At 42.1% G+C, this 22849-nt stretch overlaps 1 protein-coding gene across 4 annotated transcripts in view; it reads left to right on the top strand.

The window, feature by feature from the left end:
* Positions 1–22849, top strand: part of LOC108318148 (methylcytosine dioxygenase TET1) — a 107303-nt gene that overhangs the window by 19847 nt on the left and 64607 nt on the right. For all 4 annotated transcript variants that reach the window (XM_037745868.1, XM_037745867.1, XM_037745866.1 and 1 more), the window contains exon 3: positions 19935–22239. In XM_037745868.1, the coding sequence (XP_037601796.1) occupies positions 19980–22239 (2260 nt within the window). In that variant the 5' untranslated portion in view covers positions 19935–19979. The remainder of the gene's footprint in view (positions 1–19934; positions 22240–22849) is intronic.

Raw genomic sequence — 22849 nt, 5'->3', positions numbered from 1 at the left:
TGCCTCAAAGTACCCTCCCACCCTAGCCTCCCAGGGTGCTAGGATTACAGGCACGAGCTACTCTGCCTGGCTGCTTAAATTGGGCTTGTTTGGTACTATCTCACGATTAAACTTAGGATATGCATTTTTGGCAATAATCCACATTAGGTGCCCTGCTCTGTGTATCATGTCAGAAAATCATATTACCAGGTTTAACTTTGATCTCTTGGCTTAAAGGTTTTACAGAGATCCTTGGCCAGTTTTCACCTCTGTAAAATTACTGTTTCCCTTGTAATTAACAATTATTAATATATTGTGGGGAGGTACTTGGAGACTATGCAAGTCTTTTAATCATATTTAGTATCTACTTTGGCTCCAACACTTATTAATGCGGTGTTTTCCAAATGATCATTTTCTGTTTCTGCCATTCCTTCTACATCTGTTAATGGAAATTCTGCGTAATAAAGTACTGTCCTTTTTCTCCCATTTCTTTATTAATTCAATTATTTGTTATATTAGTATGAACTTACAGCTACTTATTTTCTTCTATGGGATATAAACTATTACGGACAGATATCTGAAAGGTTAAAGAAGAGTGTTTTTGACTTGACATCTCAGGTTCTAAGGTATAAAAATAGGACGGTTGGATAAAGGGGAGGAGGAAAGAGCCTACTACATACTGTTTTGAGGGAGTTTCCTGTTACGTTGGGTACTTGCAGAAGTTAAGGAATCACTTAATAGAGTCCACCCCTGGCATCTGTAGGTGGACTCATGCCCTTGAAGATCTCTTCTACCTTTGAGATCCTCTCAGCGGCTTAAGCAGAAAACACAGATGGCCACGTCATAACTTACTTAACTTCTAAGCTTTCGTAGCCAGGATTAGCTTCTGGTGTATCTGTCACCTAATTAGTAAAATCCAGTAAGAATCCCAGGCAGTGGGTGAGGTGTGTAGAAGTTCAGTGTAAATGATTGAAACAGACCACCCTGACGATTCTGCCACACTCGTTTAGTTGAGGTCTCATTTGCAAGACTCAACATTCTGATGACTAAGCCACTCAAAGCGACTTTTCCTTGGCATGTATAAAGAAGATTATTTCATTTTCCGGTGTTGTTTTCTAATACCAACTACACTGCTGTGTGATGTGTTGCCTTCTGCCACCCCAAATCCTTTTCTAGCACTTTTTCCTTTGAATTTCAGCCTTTGGATTATTACCCACCCCACACCCAGACACTTCCATAGTTCTCAGCTGACTTGTGTACATGTTCGCTGCCTCCCCCATTTATGAAACATTTCACAAAGCAATATAATAGTTTTTTTTTTTTTTTTTGAGACGAAGTTTCGCTCTTGTTACCCAGGCTGGAGTGCAATGGCGCGATCTCGGCTAACCGCAACCTCCGCCTCCTGGGTGCAGGCAATTCTCCTGCCTCAACCTCCTGAGTAGCTGGGATTACAGGCAAGCGCCACCATGCCCAGCTAATTTTTTGTAGTTTTAGTAGAGACGGGGTTTCACCGTGTTGACCAGGATGGTCTCGATGTCTTGACCTCGTGATCCACCCGCCTCGGCCTCCCAAAGTGCTGGGATTACAGGCTTGAGCCACCGCGCCCAGCCCATATAATAGTTTTAACAAACATATTTTCTTTTCTTTTTTTTCCGAGATGGAGTCTTGCACTTTCCCCCAGGCTGGTGTGCAGTGGCGTGATCTCAGATCACTGAGACTTCCCCCCTCCTGGGTTCTAACAATTCTCCTGCCTCATCCTTCTGAGTAGCTGGGATTATAGGCGTGCACCACCACGCCTGGCTAATTCTTGTTTTTTTAGTAGAGACAGGGTTTTGCCATTTTGGCCAGGCTAGTCTTGAGCCCCTGACCTCAGGTGATCTGCCTGCTCTGGCCTCCCAAAGTGCTGGGATTACAGGCATGAGCCACGGCGCCCGACCTTATTTTCTTTTTCTCACTTATCTTCTCTTACACTGTCAGTGAAATTTTCTTCCCTTTTAGTAGCTTGTAGTGATTGGTCTCATTTATTATTGGCCCAACACTTAGATTTAACTCATTTTCAATTAATTGTTAAATTTAGAAGGTCTTAGGTTTTCTTTGAATATCTATTAGCCAAGTTTGACCACTCCTGGCAAGGGTCTTTTGTTGACTATATTTTATCCGGTGTCTAGTCCCTGTGATTACACTGTCTCAAGCAGATTTGCTTGAATCAGTTTTGCAAAGAAAATAGCAAGAAGCCTTGTAGGAATTGCTTTATTATTAATAATCCAAATGTAGAATGCCTGCCGAGGCTTCATCACAGGAGCCTTGAGTTCTCAAAAGTCCCATTTAGTTTTTGCTGCTGTCATCTCCTTTGTTAGCAGGCATCAAAGTCACTTAAAAGCAGGTCATAAAAGGCTACTTGGCAACATTCCACAGAGGCATGGATTAGAGGTATTTTAGGGTCAGGTTGTAACTTTAACAGAAACCTTCAGTGTTCACAGATCAGGAAATCACATGGTTTTCTGGTGTTATTTTTATTTATTTACATAAAAAGCCTTACACTCAGCTGTGTTGGTATACAACTTTCCTTGATTGTATGACTTTAAAATTCGGTGTTTTGTTTTTTTTTTTTCAGTGTTGTTTTTAATTGTGTAACACCAATCTTTTTGGACCTATGGAATTCATAATATTGAAGTAATGCAGTCCCAGATTTTAATTTATCTGTTTATAACTGTTGAAGAAATACTTAATGGGTGTCAAGTACAGTGACTCACATCTGTAATCTTTGCACTTTGGGAGGCTGAGGCAGGTGGACCGCTTGAGCCCAGGAGTTTGAGGCCAGCCTGGGAAACATGAGGAGACTCCATGTCTACAAAATACAAAAAAGCCCAGCATGGTGTCTATGTCTGTAGTCCCATCTACTCTGAAGGCTGAGGTGAGAGGATCACTTGAGCCCGGGAGGTCCAGAGTGAGGTGAACCAGGATGGTGCCACTGCACTCCAGCCTGGGCAACAGAGTGAGAGTGAGACCCTATCTCAAAAAACAAAATACTTAAAGGGGGAGGAAAAATGCTGTGTCCTTTTCTGTATGGTTGTAATGACTTCTCATATCTTTTTAAAATGCTTTGTTTTTTACTTTATCTCTCTTTCTTTTTTTGAGACAGAGTTTCACCCTTGTCGCCCAGGCAGGAGTGCAATGGCGCGATCTCTGCTGACTGCTACCATTGCCTCTTTTTTGAGACTAGTCTCACTCTCTTACCCAGGATGGAGGGCAGTGGTGCAATCTTGGCTCACTACAACCTCTGCCTCCCAGATTCAAGTGATTCTCTCATCTCAGCCTCCCAAGTAGTTGGGATCACAGAGACCTGCCACTATGCCTGGCTAATTTTTGTATTTTCAGTAGAGATGGAGTTTCATCATGTTGGCCAGGCTGAACTCAAACTCCTGACCTCAGGTAATCCACCCGCCTTGGCCTCCCAAAGTGTTGGAATTACAGTTGTGAGACACCATGCCCCACTCTGTCTCTCTTTTTTTTTTTTTTTTGAGGCAGGGTCTCATTCTATTGCCCATTGCCCAGAATGGAGTACAGTGGTGGCATGAGTAGCTAGGACCTAGATACTATTTATGTGTTTATTTATATAGAGACAGAGTCTCTCTATTTTTCCCAGGCTGGTCTCCAACTCCTAGCCTCAAGTGATCCTCCTGCCTCAGCCTCCCAACGTGTTGGGATAACAGGTGTGAGACACTGCACTGTGCCTAGACATTTACTATTGTCTTTTTATTTTTTAAACTTATTTTATTATTATTTTGTTTTTGAGATGGAGTCTGGCTCTGTTGCCAGGCTGGAGTGCAGTGGCACCATCTTGGCTCATTGCAACCTCTGCCTCCTGGGTTCACGTAATTCTTCTGCCTCAGCCCCTCTAGTAGCTAGGATTACAGGCAGTTGCCACCAGGGCCAGCCCAGTTAATTTTTATAGTTTTGGTAGAGATGGCGTTTCACCATGTTAGCCACTCTGGTGTCCTGACCTCAAGTGATCTATCTACCTGCTTCATCCTCCCAAAGTGCTGGGATTATAGATGTAAACCACTGCACTCGGCCCCTTATTATTTTCCAGCGCTTTATTGTTTATTTATTTATTTATTTTGAAATAGTCTCTATTGTCAGGCTCAAACTTTAAATTGTGAAATATTCATGCAAGTGCATCGATCAGATATTTGTACTGTTGAGAATTATTAGGAAAAGAACTTTTGGATGGCTGTGTTGGCTCATGCCTCTAATCCAACACTTTGGGAGGCCAAGACAGGTGGATCACCTGAGGTCAGGAGTTGGAGACCACCCTGGCTAACATGGTGAAACCCTGTCTGTATTAAAAATACAAAAATTAGCTGGGCATGGTGCTGGATGCCTGTAATCCCAGCTACTTTGGAGGCTGAAGCAGGAGAATCACTTGAACCCACGAGGCAGAGGTTGCAGTGAGCCAAGATGGAGCCACTATACTCTGGCCTGGGTGACAGAGCGAGAGTCTGTTTCAAAAAAGCTAAATAAATAAAAAGAACACTGAATCACCATGCAGTTAAGAAATAAAGCATTTTTTAAAAAATTATACAGCATTTATTATTATTGCACATGCCAGGTGTGGTGGCACATGCCTGTAGTCCCAGCTATTCTGGAGCCTGAAGTAGGAGGATTGCGTGGAGCTGTGATCCAGTGATCAGCCGCTGCAATCTATTCAGGTTCACAGAGTGAGACTCTGTCTTAAAACAAACAAAGAACAAGACATACACATAAAAGAAATAGAACATTGCCAATATTGTTGAACCCTCTATGTATGTCTCCCTCCCGCATTGTCTTCCTCCTAATCCATAAGAAACTTTTTTGTTTTTCTGTTTTTTTCTGAGACGGATTCTCACTCTGTTGCCCAGGCAGGAGTGCAGCGGTGTGATCGTGGCTCACTGCAAACTCTGCCTCCTGGTTCCAATCAATTCTCCTGCCTTAGCCTCCTGAGTAGCTGGGACTACAGGCATGTACCAGTACACCTGGCTCATTTTTGTATTTTTAGGAGAGACAGGGTTTCACCATGTTGGCCAGGCTGATCTTGATAGGATAATCATTCTCTTACTCTTCTATATAACATTTTACCATTTCTGCATGGATGCTTGATAATGTAGTTCTTAAGTATTATTATTTCTTTGGGCTAAATTCCCAGAGGAAAGATTCCTAGGCATGGGCATGTAGTTAAAACAAAATGTTTTTTTGCTTAAAATTTGTATTTGATTTTATCTGATTTTAAAATTAATCAGGTTTATTATAAAATTATTTAGGCTCATTGTACAAATTAAACACCATCAAAATGTATGATGTAGAATGTAAAAGTTCCTGGTAATTACCCAACTACCAAATAACATACACTTGGTTATGTTCTTATGAGTATACAAACATTTATTATTATTATTATTATTATTGTACTATCTTTTTTTTTTTTTTTGAGACGGAGTTTCGCTCTTATTACCTAGGCTGGAGTACAATGGTGCGATCTCGGCTCACCACAGCCTCTGCCTCCTGGGTTCAGGCAATTCTCCTGCCTCAGCCTCCTGAGTAGCTGGGATTACAGGCACGCACCACCATGCCCAGCTAATGTTTTGTATTTATAGTAGAGACGGGGTTTCACCATGTTGACCAGGATGGTCTCGATCTCTTGACCTCGTGATCCACCCGCCTCAGCCTCCCAAAGTGTTGGGATTACAGGCTTGAGCCACCACGCCTGGCCTTTTTTTTTTTTTTTTTTTTTTTTTTTTGAGACCGAGTCTCACTTTTGCTCAGGCTAGAGTGCAGTGGCTGGATTTCATCCCACTGCAGCCTTTGTCTCCCAGGTTCTTCTGCCTCAGCCTTCCGAGTAGCTGGGACTGCAGGCACGCAGCCACACCCAGCTAATTTTTGTATATTTAGTAGAGACGGGGTTTCACTGTGTTAGCCAGGCTGGTCTTGGATCAGGTGATCTGCCTACCTCGGCCTCCCAAAGTGCTTGGATTACAGGTGTGAGCCACTGTGTCTGGCCAACACATAACTTTTTAAATGGCAGTTTTTTAACATAAAACAAATTGAGAGAAGAATGTAATAAAGGCCACTATACCTGTTATCTCAACAAAAGGAGTCTTTTCCTCTGTGTGAATGACTGGGGGGTGTCATCATTAAGGTTTAATTTCTTGATGATAAGAGTATTCTACATGATTATGCCAGTATTACAATTCCTTTACATTACTGAAGTTTATCCTTAGATTTCTCCTTTTTTTTTTTTTGCCAAATAAAACAATTTTGAGCCTGGCAGACAAGCACCAGGATCTGTCCTTGAAGTCCAGGAAGGGATAGCATTGCAATCAAATCAGTAAGTACAATCAATGGATTTGGTAGAGTGCTGTGTAGAGGTAGTAAAGGGAGGGATGCTTAGTTTTATCTAACTGTTAAGAAATGTTTAGTTTAGGGGCTGGGCTCGGTGGTGCATGCCTGTAATCCTAGCACTTTGGGAGTCCAAGGCAGGCAGATCACAAGGTCAAGAGATTAGGTCATCCTGGCCAATATGGTGAAACCCCTTCTCTACTTAAAAAAAAATAATAATAAAAAAAAATAAAAATAAAAAAAATTAGCTGGGCGTGGCAGCAGTGTGCCTACATTCCCAGCTACTCAGGAGGCTGAGGCAGGAGAATCGCTTGAACCTGGGAGGCAGAGGTTGCAGTGAGCCAAGGTCACAACACTGCACTCTAGCCTGGTAACAGAGAGAGATTCCATCTCAAAAAAAGAAAAAAAGAAATGCTTAGTTTACTGTCACCTTTGTCCAGTTCTTGAGAGATGAATGGGTGATTTTGGGGTTAATTGGACAGTTGAAGGGTCTAATGACAAGGACATTTCAGGACTTGAAGCAAGGCTGCTTGAAATAGCATTTGGCAAGGCTCCAGACTTAAGGAAATCAGGGGGAGGCTGTGGTTTTCTAAAACCCCCTAAGTGATGTTGATGTTTAGCCAGGTGCAGAATACATTCTGAAGGAATGAGAGTTTCATATTAGAAGGCATCCCTGAAAATTGCACTGTCTAATATTTGAAATTTGGGTAGAGCAACTAAGAAACTAACTTTGTAATTTCATTTCAGTAAAAAATATTTTTCCCTGAAAAAGAACTTCATTGTTTTGGTACCACTACATTTTACTTTAGTCATTAAAAATTTAGCATGTAGGCCAGACACGGCGGCTCATGCCGTAATCCCAGCACTTTGGGATCCCTGAGGTGGGCGGATCACCTGACATTTGGAGTTTGAGATCAGCCTGGGTAACATGGTGAAACCCCATCTCTACTAAAAATACAAAAATTAGCTGGGTGTGGTGGCAGTGCCTGTAATCCCAGCTACTTGGCAGGCTGAGTCAGGAGAATTTCTTGAACCTGGGAGTCAGGTTGCAGTGAGCCGAGATATCGCCACTACACTCCAGTCTGGGCCATAGAAAAAGTAAAAAATAAAATAAAATTATAGAAAGTTAGCATCTAGGCAGGGCTCACATCTGTAATCCCAGCACTTTGGGAGGCCCTAGGTGGGTGGATTACCTGAGGTCAGGAGTTCGAGACCAGCCTGGCTAACATGGTAAAACCTCATTTCTACTAAAAATATAATAAAACTAGCCAGGTATGCTGGCACACACCTATAATCGCAGCTACTCAGGAGGCTGAGGCAAAAGAATTGCTTGAACCTGTGAGCTGGAGGTTGCAGCAAACCGAGATCGCGCCATTGCACTCCTGCTTGGACAACAAGAGCAAAACTCCATCTCAAAATAAAAAAAATTAGCATCTAAATTGAGATGTAACTTATACTTTGAATTGGAACATATTTTGAATTGTAACTTATTCTTTGAATTTCATAGATATATTGTTAAAATCAACCATTTAGTTTTTAAATATTTTTGAAATGTTGAGATATTTTTGATATTGCCTTAAATAAAAGTATATTGGCCAGGTGTGGTGGCTCAAGCCTGTAATCCCAGCACTTTGGGAGGCCAAGGCGGGTGGATCCCGAGGTCAAGAGATCGAGACCATCCTGGTCAACATGGTGAAACCCCATCTCTACTAAAAATACAAAACATTAGCTGGGCATGGTGGTGCGTGTCTGTAGTCCCTGCTACTCAGGAGGCTGAGGCAGGAGAATTGCCTGAACCCAGGAGGCGGAGGTTGCGGTGAGCTGAGATCATGCCATTGCACTCCAGCCTGGGTAACATGAGTGAAACTCCGTCTCAAAAAAATAAATAAATAAATAAATAAATAAATAAAAGTATATTATTAATGTTAATTTCATGTGATTCTGTTGGACAGCGCTTCCTTAGAACAACATGAAGGACTGGAAGTGCTACAGGCTTAAAGCCTCCATCATCAGTTCTGAAACTAATCCTGTAAGGGTGTGAACTAATAGAAGATTAGGTTCTGAAAATGTTTGTCAGAGCACCATTAGAGTGTAATTTCCATAAACCTGGTATCTTTTTATTTTCTTAACCATTCCTCGGGCATGTTCTAGGTACTCTGTAAGTATTTGTTGAGTGAAGGCACTCAGGCAGAAGGAGTATGGGTAGAGGACTCGGGCTTGATGGAAGAGGTGCTAAGTAGGTGGACTCTGTCGAACTTGGTGGCTGAATTTGGGTCTTGAACATAGGGATATTTTGAGAGGAGTCTTGGGTTATTGCTAAATGGGTATTGAGATTAAAGCGGGTATGGGGAAGAGGATACTCCTAACTTTTAGACATGGTTGAGTTTTGGTTTATTTTTTGACCTGGATTGTTGTTCTGTTGCTCAGTGGTGGTATCTGGGCTCACTACAACATCCGCCTCCCAGGTTCAAGCTATTCTTCTGCCTCAGTCTCCTGAGTAGCTGGGATTATAGGTACCTGCCACCATGCCTAGCTCATTTTTGAATTATTAGTAGAGATGGGTTTTTACCATGTTGGCTAGACTGGTCTCGAACTCCTAACCTCAGATGATCCATTTGCCTTAGCCTCCCAAAGTGCTGGGATTACAGGCATGAGTTACTGTGCCTGGCCTAGAACTGATTGACTTTGGTCTGGTGAAGATATCCAGTTGGTGGTTGACTGAGACTGGAATTCAGGAGAAAGTTCTTACCTTGACGGGGGAGTTATGAGCAAATAAGTGTAGGTCGATGCCAAGTATGTGGACAAGTGGAAAGATTGGACAGAGGGCAAAGGGGAACACCATCATTTATAGGTGGGCATGGGAGGCAGCAAAGGTAGGTGAAATAAAGAGTGGAGAATTGAAGCAAGGATCCTAAAGAAGTGAGTAATAGTATCAAAAGATATTCTGGTCAGGTGCGGGAGCTCAGCCTTTTATCCTAACACTTTGGGAGGCTGAGGCAGGAGGATCCCTGGAGCCCAGGAGTTTGAGAGCAGCAAAGGCCATATAATGAGACCTTGTCTCTACAAAAAATTTAAAAATTAGCCAGGCATGAGGGTGCTTGCCTGTATTTCCAGCTACTTGGGATGCTGAGGCAGGAGGAGGCTCGAACCCAGGAATTTGATGTTGCAGTTAGTCATGATTCTGCCACTGAATTCCAGCATGGGCAATCATGCCAATCTTTGTCTCAAAAAGAAAGAAATAGAAATAAAATATGATTCTGGAATTCCATTGAATTTGGCAGTGGGGACTACGTTGGTGAATCTTGAAGAGTTTGAACGTAGTGGTGGGAACAAAAACCTAATTGTAGTAGATCAAAAAGTACATGTTAGAAAGACAGTGATTGCAGACAATTATTTAGAAAACTTTGGTTGTAAAATGGTGCAGTGTGGTAGGGTAATAGCTAACTATTCCTGGAAGGTTTTTTGTTTGTTTGGGGTGTGTGTGTGTGTGTGTGTGTGTGTGTGTGTGTTTAGTAGAGACGGGATTTCACTGTGATCCTGGTTTCGCCAGGATGGTCTCAATATCCTCACCTTATGATCCACCCACCTGGGCCTTCCAGTGTGCTGGGATTACGAGCATGAGCAACCACACCCAGCCTGGGTTTTGTTTTCTTAAGATAGGAAAGACTTGCTTGTGGGTAAAGAGCCAGCAGGGGAAGATTTACAGATCTCCAAACTTTGGCTCCAGAAAGCTCTTTGATTTTTCTCTTAGGAATGTGTAAACACTTCTGTGCATATTACCACCAGCTAAGTGCTGATGGTAAATAAATAACTCAGTATTCTTGCGGCTTATGTTCTTAGAAAGCTGAGACAGAAATATATATTACTTTTTTCTTTAAGGGGTAACATTACAGGAATTGACTAGAGGAGACTCAAGACCACAGGGACACTAGTGAAAGAACTAAAACCTAAACCTTGATTGGTGCCTTGTCGGATCATGAATTAGCTAATTATCTGATGGCTTCTGCGTGGTGTTAGGCAAGGTCCCTGAGAGTTATCTTCGATCATGGGGAAGCATTCCAGGAAGTATGATTTGATAGTGGCTAAACTCTAGTGGAAAACAAGATTTGTCATAGGAAGAATCTCCTGAAATTTTAAGGAGGATTTAAATGGTATTTGAATTTAAAAAGCGGGGGAGTGGGTGTGGTGGCTCACACCTGTAATTCCAACACTTTGGGAGGCCAAGGTGAGCAGATCACCTGAGCTCAGGAGTTCATGACCAGCCTGGCTAATATGGTAAAACCCCATCTCTACTAAAAATACAAAAATTAGCCAGGCATGGTGGAGGGCGCCTGTAATCCCAGCTACTTGGGAGGCTGAGGCAGGAGAATCACCTGAACCCAGGAAGTGAAGTTTGTAGTGAGCCGAGATCGAGCAACTGTACTCTAGCTTGAGTGACAGAGCAAGACTCTGTCTCAAAAAAATAAAAAGCATTGTTGAAGTCTGCCTTCTATCTTAAGTCTTTACAATACATGATTGAATGTAAACCTTATTTGTAAAACTAATGTGATTTAATCTTGTCTCAGTAATCTATAATTTATGGTCTTTTAATTTGTTTTTTTTTTTAATTAGTATGGAAATTTATACTAGGGGATTTTTTTGTTGGCTTGTTTTGTTTCTTGAGAGATGGTCTCCCTCTGTTGTCCAGGCTGGATTGGGTGGTGTGACCACAGTTCGTTGCAACCTCTGCCTCCCAGTCCCAAGTGATCCCTATTTAGTCTCCTGAGCAGCTAGGACTGCAGGCATGCACTACCACACCCGGCTAATTTTTGTATTAGATTGGTGCAAAAGTAATTGTGGTTTTTGCCATTATTTTTAATAATTTTTGTAGAGATGGGGTTTTACCATATTGAAGGTGAAACCCCAGGCTGGTCTCAAAAGTCCTGACCTTGAGGAATTCGCCTACCTCGGTCTCCCAAAGTGCTGGGATTGCAGGCATGAGCCAAGGTACCCAGCCCTGGGGTATTTTTTAATGCTAATAAGTTTTCACTGGATCGTAGTCTCCCAGTTATATGAAATTGTAAAATATGAGGAAAAAGGTAAAAATATAGAACATGTCAGGATTATGCAGAAATGAGGAGGGTTGTAGTCTAAGAAACATTTGGAGGGAAAATGGACCATGACCTTTGATCACATCCTCAATGATTGGATTCTGTTTTCGAGACACAGACTCACTCTCAGCTCACTGCAGCTTCGACCAGCTGGGCTCAGGTGATTCTCCTGCCTCAGCCTCCTGTGTAGCTAGTACTTCAGGCACGTAGCACCACTCCTGGCTGATTTTTAGATTTTTTGTAGAGATAGCGTCTCTACTGATCTTGATCTCCTGGACTCAAGCAATCCTCTTGCCTAGGCCTCCCAAAGTACCAGCATTACAAGCATGAGCCACTGCACCTGGCCTAAGATTGGATTCTAAATTGAGTTCTAAATTTACCCATTTTCCCTAACAGCTTGCTTTGAGTTCAGCGTGTACTGTAAATACTGATTTTGGACATAAGATGATAATATTTTGAATAGCAATGCTATACCCCCACAACTCACAGTTAACATCCTTTCACAAACAAATGAATAAAACAGGCCAGTGGATTTGGAAAGATGATAATCTGCACAATCTAAGAAAGTAAACTACCAAAAGAACCATCCATTGTAACTTTAATCCAGTACATTTTAGTTAGCATTAGTAACCAGTGGAATTCATTGTGAACGTTAACTCTTACTATTTGCTACTGAATTGTTACTTTTAGAACTGGGCCTGGGAGTTAGACACTAGGACCTTGTTGTTAAGCCTCTAGTTTGATTTAAAAGGATTTCTTTTGGATTCTAAGATGCCCTGGCCAGATAAGGGTAGAGTTCTTATTGAATGAGAAAATTAGAATATCAAAGTGATCCCAGCACCTGGGGAGACCAAGGTAGGAGATATATGTTTAGCTCAGGAGTTTGACCAGCCTGGGCAGCACAGTGAGACCTTGTCTCTACATAAGCAAAAGAAGTAGGTGAGCTTGGTGGCATGCTCCTGTAGTTCCACCTACTTGGGAGGTTGAGGTGGGGGAATGCCTTGAGCCTGAGAGATCAAGGTTGCAGTGAGCTCTGATCCTGTCACTGCAATACAGCCTTGGCGACAAAGTGAAAAGAAAAGAAGCCTGGCTCTATTGAAGAGATTTTGGAAACTTCTGAGGTCTCTGCTGTGGCTCCCATCTAGCCTAGATGTGGAGGAGCCATGAGGCCTTACATCACCAAGGTAAGTGGAGTCTAGGGCCATGCAGTTTCTCAGACCCACCTTCGGGGCAGCACTTTCTTTGACCCTGACTTTCTGTGGACTTAGAATCTCTCAGCTGATGGTTGTAGTCAGAGTAGGGAAACAGATCAGAGGCAAAGCTCCAAGAATGTTAGAGATTTAATACTTGGTTACTTGGGTTAGTAGCTTTTTTTTTTTTTGAGATAGAGTCGTGCTCTGTCACCCAGGCTGGAAGTGCAGTGGCACAGTCTTGGCTCACTACAACCTCCGCCTCCCAGGGTTCAAGCGATTCTCCTGCCTCAACCTCCTGAGTGGCTGGGACTACAGCACTGGCCACCACATCCGGCAAATTTTTGTATTTTTAGTAGAGATGGGGTTTCACCATGTAGACCAGGCTGGGTCAGACCTGTAATCCCAGCATTTTGGGAGACCATGGCGGTTGGATCACTTGAGATAAGGAGTTCAAGACCAGCCTGGCCAACATGGCAATACCCGTCTATACTGAAAATACAAAAATTGGCTCAGCATGGTAGAGCACACCAGTAATCCCAGCTACATGGGAGCTGAAGAAGGTAGAGGTTGCAATGAGCCAAGATGGTGCCACTGCATTCCAGCATGGGTAACAGAGTGAGACTCTGTCTAAAAAAAAAAAATTCTTCATGCCTCAGCCTATGAAGTAGCTGGAATGACAGGCACGTGCCACCTCACCTGACTAATTTTTATGTTTTTTGTAGAGACAGGGTTTTGTCAGGTTGGCCAGGCTGGTCTTGAACTCCTGGCCTCAAGTGATCCACTCACTGTGGCCTCCCAAACTGCTGTGATTATAGGCGTGAGCTTCCATGCCTAGTCGATCTTTTTGTTTAATTTAAATTTGATTTCATTAAACAGCCAGTGAGGCTGGGCACTGTACGGTGTTTGGTTGCAAAATGGGCCCTGACCTCTATACTTCTGAGTAGTGTCAGTGGGAGGAAGTGAATACAGTATCTTAAAATCAACATTATGAAGGCACCAGTGGCTGTCTCTGCATTTTTCCCACAAACACTCAGTTTTCAGGCTGACTGCATAAGTCCTGACAGTGTCACTTCTGATTAGACATAAATACTCTGTGGGCTGCCCATTGTTGTGTTTCACATAATACTTTATTAATAATTTGGTCTTTCCTCAACAATTTTATTTATTTATGAGTTCTCAAGGGAAATGAAAATTGCACCTTGGTGAGTGGGGAAGAATTTGGGATATTATAATTGGGTCACAGTACCTAAATGGTATGTCTGTGGTATTAAAATTTCACGGGAAGGGTTATTAGGAAAAATATGCCAAAAAAAGGCTGGAGGGAATGGTTATTGGTGAAGATGAAAAGCAGTTGACAAACCCTGAGCTACCTCTAGTAAAAGTAATAGTCTCACTTAACCATATCATTAACAGACTTCAGAAGACTTAATTTTTCTATATGATTTGAGTACCTGTTTCTTTATTGGTTGTTATTGTAGTTATTGTTGTAACTATTTCTTAATACAGGAGATACTGCATGTATGGAGTGAATGTGTGAGAGTGTGTGTGTGTGTGTGTGTGTGTGTGTGTGTGTGTGTATGTATGGTGGAGGGGCTATAATTAGATTCTGTTCAAATGACCCAGTCATTTCAAAATAATCACCACATTGCTTCTTCAGACTGGGTATAAGATTATCAAGACAACGGGAATCTGGAAAAATGGGAAAAAGGAGAGGGCTTAGGAACTATTAGACTATCCTAGACTTGATCTGAGCAAGTTCTAGTCTTAGAATAATTTTTAAAAGTCACATGAAACATACCTGAATAACAAAGTTGAAAGGTTCTTAATTAAGCTTATAAAGTAATGTGAATGTCTTTTGAAGATTTTTTCTTCCTTTTTTTTTTTTTTTTTTGGGACGGAGTTTCCCTCTTATTACCCAGGCTGGAGTGCAATGGCTCGATCTCGGCTCACCGCAACCTCTGCCTCCTGGGTTCAGGCAATTCTCCTGCCTCAGCCTCCTGAATAGCTGGGATTACAGGCACGCGCCACCATGCCCAGCTAATTTTTTGTATTTTTAGTAGAGACGGGGTTTCACTGTGTTGACCAGGATGGTCTCGATCTCTTGACCTCGTGATCCACCCGCCTCGGCCTCCCAAAGTGCTGGGATTATAGGCTTGAGCCACCGTGCCCGGCCTTTCTTTTTTTTTAAGACAGAGTTTTACTCTGTTGCTCAGGCTGGAGTGTAGTGGTAATACTCCTGCCTTGGCAGGTGGATCACTTAAGGTCAGGAGTGTGAGACCAGCTTGCCAACATGGCAAAACCCAGTCCCTACTAAAAGTACAAAGATTAGCTGGATGTGGTGGTGTGAACCTGTCGTCCCAGCTACTTGGGTGGCTGAGGTGGGAGAATCACTTGTACCTGGGAGACAGAAGTGCCACCGCACTCTAGCCTGGGCAACACAGCAAGATTCTGTCTCAGAGATTTCTTTTTTTTTTTTTTTTGAGACAGGGTCTTTGTTGCCCTGTCAGGTTGCAGTGTAGTAGTGCCTCCCAGGTTCAAGTGATCCTCCCACTTCAGCCTCCCAAGTAGCTGGGTCTCCAGGCGTGCACCACCACGCCTGGCTAATTTTTAGTAGAGACTGGGTTTCACCATTTCACCCACGCTGGTTTCAAACTTCACGCGTCCTAGACTCAAGTGATCCTCTCTCCGCGACCTTCCAAAGTGCTAGGATTACAGGTGTGAGCCACTGTGCCCTGCTGTTTTCATACATAAATCTTAAAAGCACCTTAAGATTTTTCCTATAGACAAATACATACATTGAAGTGGTTTTGGATATGCACATCTGCATCAAGTCAAAAAATAAGACTCTCCTTTCTGCAATCCTATTTCTTAGTGTTAAACACTACTTACTCTTTTTTTTTTTTTAAAAGATGGAGGCTTGCTCTGTCACCCAGGCTGGAGTGCAGTGGTGGTATCTTGGCTACCTCCTCCTCCCGGCCAGGTTCAAGCAATTCTCAGGCTTTAGCCTTCCGAGTAGCTGGGATTACAGGCATGTGCCACCTCGCCCAGCTAATTTTTGTCTTTTTCTTTTTTTTTTTTTTTGAAATGGAGTGTCACTCTGTCACTGAGGCTAGAGTGCAGTGGCATGATCTTGGCTCACTGCAACCTCCGCCTCCTAGGTTCAAGCGATTCTCCTGCCTCAGCCTCCTGAGTAGCTGGGATTACAGGCGCGCGCGCTACCATGCCTGGCTAATTTTTCTATTTTTAGTAGAGACAAGGTTTCACCATATTGTTCAGGCTTGTCTCGAACTCCTGACCTCATGACCAGCCCGCCTCTGCCTCCCAAAGTCCTGGGATTCTAGGTGTGAGCCACCATGCCTGGCCCATAATTTTTGTCTTTTTAAAAGAGATAGGGTTTCACAATATTGGTCAGGCTAGTCTTGAACTCCTGACCTGGGGTGATCCACTCACCTTGCCCTCCCAAAGTGCTGGGATCACAGGTGGGGGCCACCACACTCTGACCCTAATTTATTTTACAGCTTCTCACCCTTTACTCTTGCTTTGGAAGACTTTCCCACCTTTTAAATGTTCTTCTTTTTTACATCTCTTGTGTATGTATGTGACATGTAAAATTTATATGATGGTCACATTTTAGTGTCCATAAATAGTCTTATTACCATACTACCACGCTTATTAGCTTGCATATTTTTGAGGCTGCTTACTAGATACAACAGGAGTAATTGTGACAGATTGTATGGCACATGAAGCCAAAAATGTTTACTATTTGGCCCTTTGCAGAAAAGTTTGCTGAACCTTGGAGCAAACAATGTATATTTTGGCAACATGACAATCTGTTTAATCTTAGACATTTTTATTCTTTTTCTAAAGTCGCAGGGTATCACTGTTGCCCGGAGTGCAGTGGCTATCCACAGGTATGATTCCACCACTGATCAGTTATAGTTTTGAACTGATCTAGAGATCAGTTTGTGATCTAGGCCAATTCACATCTCCTTAGGCAACTTAGTCTAATGGTCCCCTATTTCCAGGAGGTTACCATTTATTTATTTATTTATTGAGACAGTTTCTCATTCTTTTAACCTGGCTGGGGACCAGTGGCATGATAGTAGCTCACTGCAGCCTTGAACTCCTGGTCTTGAGGGATCCTCTGGCCTCAGCCTCTCCAGTAAGTAGGACTACAAGTACATGCCACTGCACCCAGCTCTTTCTTTTTTCATTCATTCTTTTGTAAAATTTATAAATAAATATTGTATATATTTATTATGTACAACATGAAGTTTTCAAATGTGTATACACTGTGTAATTGAAGTTACCATTCTTTTTATAAGTGATATCAGTGGAAACACTCCAATTCCTGTGTCTCAATTCCTGTGGTATGTCTAATGAACTGTTTCAAGATTTTACAAAATAAAAAATAATCTGCAGTCCCAGCTTCTCTAGAGGCTGAGGCAGGAGACTTGCTTGAGCCCAGGAGTTCAGGTTTGGCAACATAGAGAGACCCTGTCTCTACACAAAACAAAAAAAGAAAAAAAAAAAAAAACCCAGAAAAATTATAAATTAACCACGCATGATTACAGGCCCCTGTAGGCCTAGCTTCTTGGGAGACTGAGGTGCAAGGATAACTTGAGCCTGAGAGTTCCGGGCTACAGCGATCCTCGATCGTGCCATTGCACTCCAGCCTGGGCAACAGAGTTAGTCTTTGTCTCAACATAAATAAATAAATAAATAAAAGAAAAAAGTAGGTAAATAAAGATTAGAGGAGGAAATAGGGAGTGATTGTTTTAACAGGGTACATACAGCATTTCTCGTTGGGGTTTTGAAAACGTTCCTGAATCAGACAATGGCTATCATACAACAGTGCAAATAAACTAAAAACCACTGAATTATACACGTTTCTTTTTTTTCTCTCTCTCTTTTTTGAGATGGAGTTTTGCTCTTGTCTCCCAGGCTGGAGTGCAGTGATTGCAAGCTCATCTCACTACCTCTGCCTCCTGGGTTCAAGCGATTTTCCCTCCTCAGCCGCTGAGTAGTTGGGATTACAGGTACCCACCACCACACCTAGTTAATTTTTGTATTTTTAGTAGAGACAGAGTTTCACCATGTTAGCTAGGCTGGTCTTGACTCCTGACCTCAGGTGACCCCCCTGCCTTGGCTTCCCAAAGTGCTTGGGATTACAGGTGTGAGCCACTGGGCCTAGCGGAATTGTACACTCTTCAACTGTCAAGTGATGGATTTCATATCATGTAAATTTATCTCAACAAGAAACATTAGTTTGGGTGCAGTGGCTCATGCCTATAATCCCAGCACTTTGGGAGGTTAAAGTAGTCAGACCACTTGAATCCAGGAATTTTGAGACCAACCTGGGCAACATGGTGAAGCCCTGTCTCTGCAACAAATACAAAAATATTAGCCAGGCATGGCGGTTTGTGCCTGTGGTCCCAGCTACTCTGGAGGCTGAGCTGGGAGAATCACTTAAGCCTGGGAATTTGAAGCTGCAGTGAACTGTGATTATGGCACTGTACTCCAGCCTGGGTGACAGAGTGAAACCCTGTCTCCAAAAAAAAAAAAAGAAAAAGAGAAATTGGAGCTATACTCCTCTCCACTAAAGTGGAAAGTCAGAAAATCCTAATTATTAATGAGAATATGGTATAATTGGAAATATCATAGTCGTTGGAGTATATATTAATAATACCTTTAGAAATTATTTGGCCTGTCTACTAAAGCTGAACATATACACAGGTGTAAGATACACACAGGTGCTGTCATTTAGCACTTTCACTCCACCCAATGTATATGTAACTATTAGAATGTTACAGCAGTTACTTTAAATAGCCAAACACTAAAAATAGCCCAATGTCCATGTGTAGCAGAAAAAATGATTACATTGTCATAGATTTAATCAGTGAACTTACTATAAAATGAGAATGGACTACAAGTATACCTAACAGCTCATCTTGTGAAAATTTAATAAGTTATATACTTATGATTTGTATACATTTCTATGTGTATATTCTATTTGAAAACAGTTTGTATCAAAATAATAAGTATGGCTGGGCATGGGGGCTCACGCCTGTAATCCCAGCTCTTTGGGAGGCTGAGGCGGGCAGATCAGCTGAGGCCAGGAGCTTGAGACCACTTTGGTCAACATGGTGAAACCCCGTCTGTATTAAAAATATAAAAATTAGCTGTGCGTGATGATACACGCCTGTAGTCCCAGCTACTCAGGAGGCTGAGGCAGGAGAATTGATTGAACTGGAAATGTTGCAGTGACCTGAGATTGTGCTATCGCACTCCAGCCTGGGTGATAGAGCAAGACTCTGCCTGAAAAAACATAAATTGATTTTAAAAATAAAAATAAATAAATAAATAGGGCCGGGCGCAGTGGCTCATGCCTGTAATCCCAGCACTTTGGGAGGCCAAGGTGGGCAGATCACGAGGTCAAGAGATCGAGACCATACTGGCCAACATGGGGAAACCCCGTCTCTACTAAGAATACAAAAAAATTAGCTGGGCATGGTGGTGCGCGCCTGTAGTCCCAGCTACTTGGGAGGCTGGGGCAGGAGAATTGCTTGAACCCGGGAGGCAGAGGTTGCAGCAAGCCAAGGTCACACCACTACACTCCAGCCTGGCACCTGGTGACAGAGTGAAACTCTGTCTCAAAAATAAAATAAAATAAAATAATAATAATAAATAAATAAATAAAATAGATATTGCCTAATCAATTCTACCAAAGTAGTTTAAATTTTTACTTGGAGGCCAAGGTAAGTGGATTGCTGGAGCCCACAAGTTAGAGATCAGCTTGGGTTTTGTTTTTGAGACAGAGTCTCACTCTGTTGCCCAGGCTGGAGAGCAGTGTTGCGATCTCAGCTCACTGCAACCTCTACATCCCTGGTTCAAGGGATTCTTCTGCCTCAGCCTCCCGAGTAGCTGGGACCACAGGTGTGCATCACCATGCCTGATGAAATTTTTTTTTTTTTTTTTGTATTTTTGGTAGAGACTGAGTTTCACCATTTTGCCCAGGCTGGTCTCGAACTCCTGGGCTCAAGTGATCCTCCCATCTTGGCCTCCCAAAATGCTGAGATTATCGGTGTGAGCCACCACATCCAGCCTAGTTCTCTTTTCTTTTTTGCATATTATGCCCTTTTGTTATTTTATGACTTCACTCAATGTGTAAAAAGCAAAAATAATATTTTGGGTTGTATCCACAGGGGCTTTACATTTAGTTGCTATTAAATTTTAATCTTCTTATGGCTGTTATTCAGATATTTAAGTAGATGACATGAGTAATTTCTGTATTTTGCAGGCAGATTTTGTTAACAAACCAGTAAATGGCCCCAAGTCAGAATCCATGGACTACAGTAAATATGGTCATGGGGAAGAACAAAAATCGGAATTGAACCCACATCCTGTTGAAAATGTAACTAAAAATGAAGAAAACATGACAGGCATCGAGGTGGAGAAGTGGACACAAAACAAGAAATCACATTTAACTGATCACGTCAAAGATTTTAGTGCCAATGTCCCAGAACCTGAAAAATCGAACAACTCTGAAGTTGACAAGAAACGAACCAAACCTCCAAAATTGTTTGTACAAACCATAAGAAATGGCATTAAACATGTGCACTATTTACCCACTGAACCAAATGTGTCATTTAAAAAATTCAATATTGAAGCATTCAGCAAGAAATTGGAAAACAATTCATGTAAATTCCTAAAAGACACTGCAAACCATAACAACGCTATGAGCTCCGTTGCTACTGATATGAGTTGTGATCATCTCAAGGGAAGAAGTAATGTTTTAGTATTCCAGCAGCCTGGCTTTAACTGCAATTCCATTCCACATTCTTCACACTCCAACATAAATCATCATGCCAGCATACACAACGAAGGTGATCAACCAAAAACGCCTGAGAATATACAAAGTAAAGAACCAAAAGATGGATCTCCAGTTCAACCATGTCTCTTGTCATTAATGAAAGATAGGAGATTAACATTGGAGCAAGTGGTAGCCATAGAGGCCCTGACTCAACTCTCAGAAGCCCCATCGGAAAATTCCTCCCCATCAAAGTCAGAGAAAGAGGAAGAATCAGAGCAGAGAACAGCCAGTTTGCTTAATAGCTGCAAAGCTATTCTCTACTCTGTAAGAAAAGACCTTCAAGACCCACACTTACAAGGAGAGTCACCAAATCTTCATCACTGTACATCTTTGGGAAAACAAAGTTCGCCCAGCACGGTGGTTTTCAATGGGCAAACTACTACACTTTCCAGCTCACATATCAGTTCAGCTACTAACCTAGCATCCACAAAGTCACATGAATATTCAAAAGTCACAAATTCATTATCTCTTTTTGTACCAAAATCAAATTCCTCCAAGACTGACACCAATAAAAGTGTTGCTCAAGGGATAATTGCTCTTGACAATTGTTCCAATAATATGCCTCAGTTGCCACCAAGAAATAATGAAGTGGGGTATTGTAACCAGTTACTGGACAGCAGCAAAAATTTGGACTCAGATGATCTATTATGTCAGGATGCAGCCCATACCCAAATTGAGGAAGACGTTGCAACACAGTTGACACAACTGGCTTCAATAATTAAGTTCAATTATATAAAACCAGAGGACAAAAAAGTTGAAAGTACACCCACAAGCCTTGTTGCATGCAGTATACAGCAAAAATACAATCAAGAGAAAGGCACAATACAACAGAAACCACCTTCAAGTGTACAAAATAATCATGGTGCATCATTAACAAAGCAAAAGAACACAACCCAGAAAAAGACAAAATCCACCCCATCAAGAGATCGGCGGAAAAAGAAGCCTACAGTTGTAGGTTATCAAGAAAATGATCCTCAGCAGTGGGAAACATTGTCCTATGCGTATGGCACAGTATGTGACATTTGGATTGCATCGAAATTTCAAAAATTTGGGCAATTTTGTTCACATGATTTTCCTACTGTATTTGGGAAAATTTCTTCCGCAGCCAAAATATGGAAACCACTGGCTCAGACAAGGTCCATTATACAACCCAAAACAATATTTCCTCCACTCACTCAGATAAAATTACAGAGGTATCCTGAAGCAGTAGAGGAAAAGATGAAGGTTGAACCATTGGATTCACTCAGCTTATTTCATCTTAAAACGGAATCCAACGGGAAGGCATTCACTGATAAAGCTTATATCTCTCAGGTACAGTTAACAGCGAATGCCAATCAGAAAGCCCATCCTTTGACCCAGCCCTCCTCTCCACCTAACCAGTGTGCTGACGTGACGGCTGGCGATGACCAAATACAATTTCAACAGGTTGTTAAGGAGCAACTCATGCATCAGAGACTGCTAACATTGCCTGGTATCTCTCATGAAACACCCTTACCGGAGTCAGCACTAACTCTCAGGAATGTAAATGTGGTGTGTTCAGGTGGAATGACAGTGGTTTCTACCAAAAGTGAAGAGGAAGTCTCTTCATCCAGTGTTGGAACGTCAGAGTTTTCCACGGTGGACAGGGCACAGAAAAATTTCAGTGATTATGCTATGAACTTCTTTACTAATCCTACAAAAAACCTAGTGTCCATAACTAAAGATTCTGAACTGCCCACCTGCAACTGCCTTGGTGAGTACTTGTGTGGATGTATTTTTATTCCACCTACACAAATTACCTCAGTCATGACTGAGGCAAATTCTGATACATCTTTTGTGTGATATTTTTCCCCATTCTTATTCTAACATGGATTAAGTAAATCTATAATCATTTTTCTGTGGGACATTTTGGTTCTGCTCACAAGAATGGAAATCTCAACTCATAATTTGCAAAAACAAAGATAAACCTCAAAAATATGCAGATTTCTCTCAAAGTTGAATGTCTGTCGATTTATTTGGCATAGCATAAGAATGAATTTCCTAGGCCAGATGTGTTGGCTCTTGCCTGTAATCCCAACACTTTGGGAGGCCAAGTCAGATGGGTCATTTGAGGTCAAGGGTTCCATACCAGCCTGGCCAATATGGTGAAACCCCATATCTACTTAAAATTAAAAAATTAGAGGCCAGTTGCAGTGGCTTATGCCTGTAATGCCAGCACTTTGGGAGGCCGAGGTGGATGGATCACGAGGTCAGGAGATTGAAACCATCCTGGCCAACATGGTGAAACCCTGTCTCTACTAAAAAATACAAAAATTAGCTGGGCATGGTGGCATGTGCCTGTAGTCCTAGCTACTCTGGAGGCT

Source organism: Cebus imitator, unplaced genomic scaffold (genome assembly GCF_001604975.1).
Source record: "Cebus imitator isolate Cc_AM_T3 unplaced genomic scaffold, Cebus_imitator-1.0 Scaffold215, whole genome shotgun sequence".
Taxonomy (NCBI): Eukaryota; Metazoa; Chordata; class Mammalia; order Primates; family Cebidae; genus Cebus; species Cebus imitator.
Note: the sequence above shows the minus strand (reverse complement) of the source record. Positions and strands in the feature narration are given on the sequence as shown.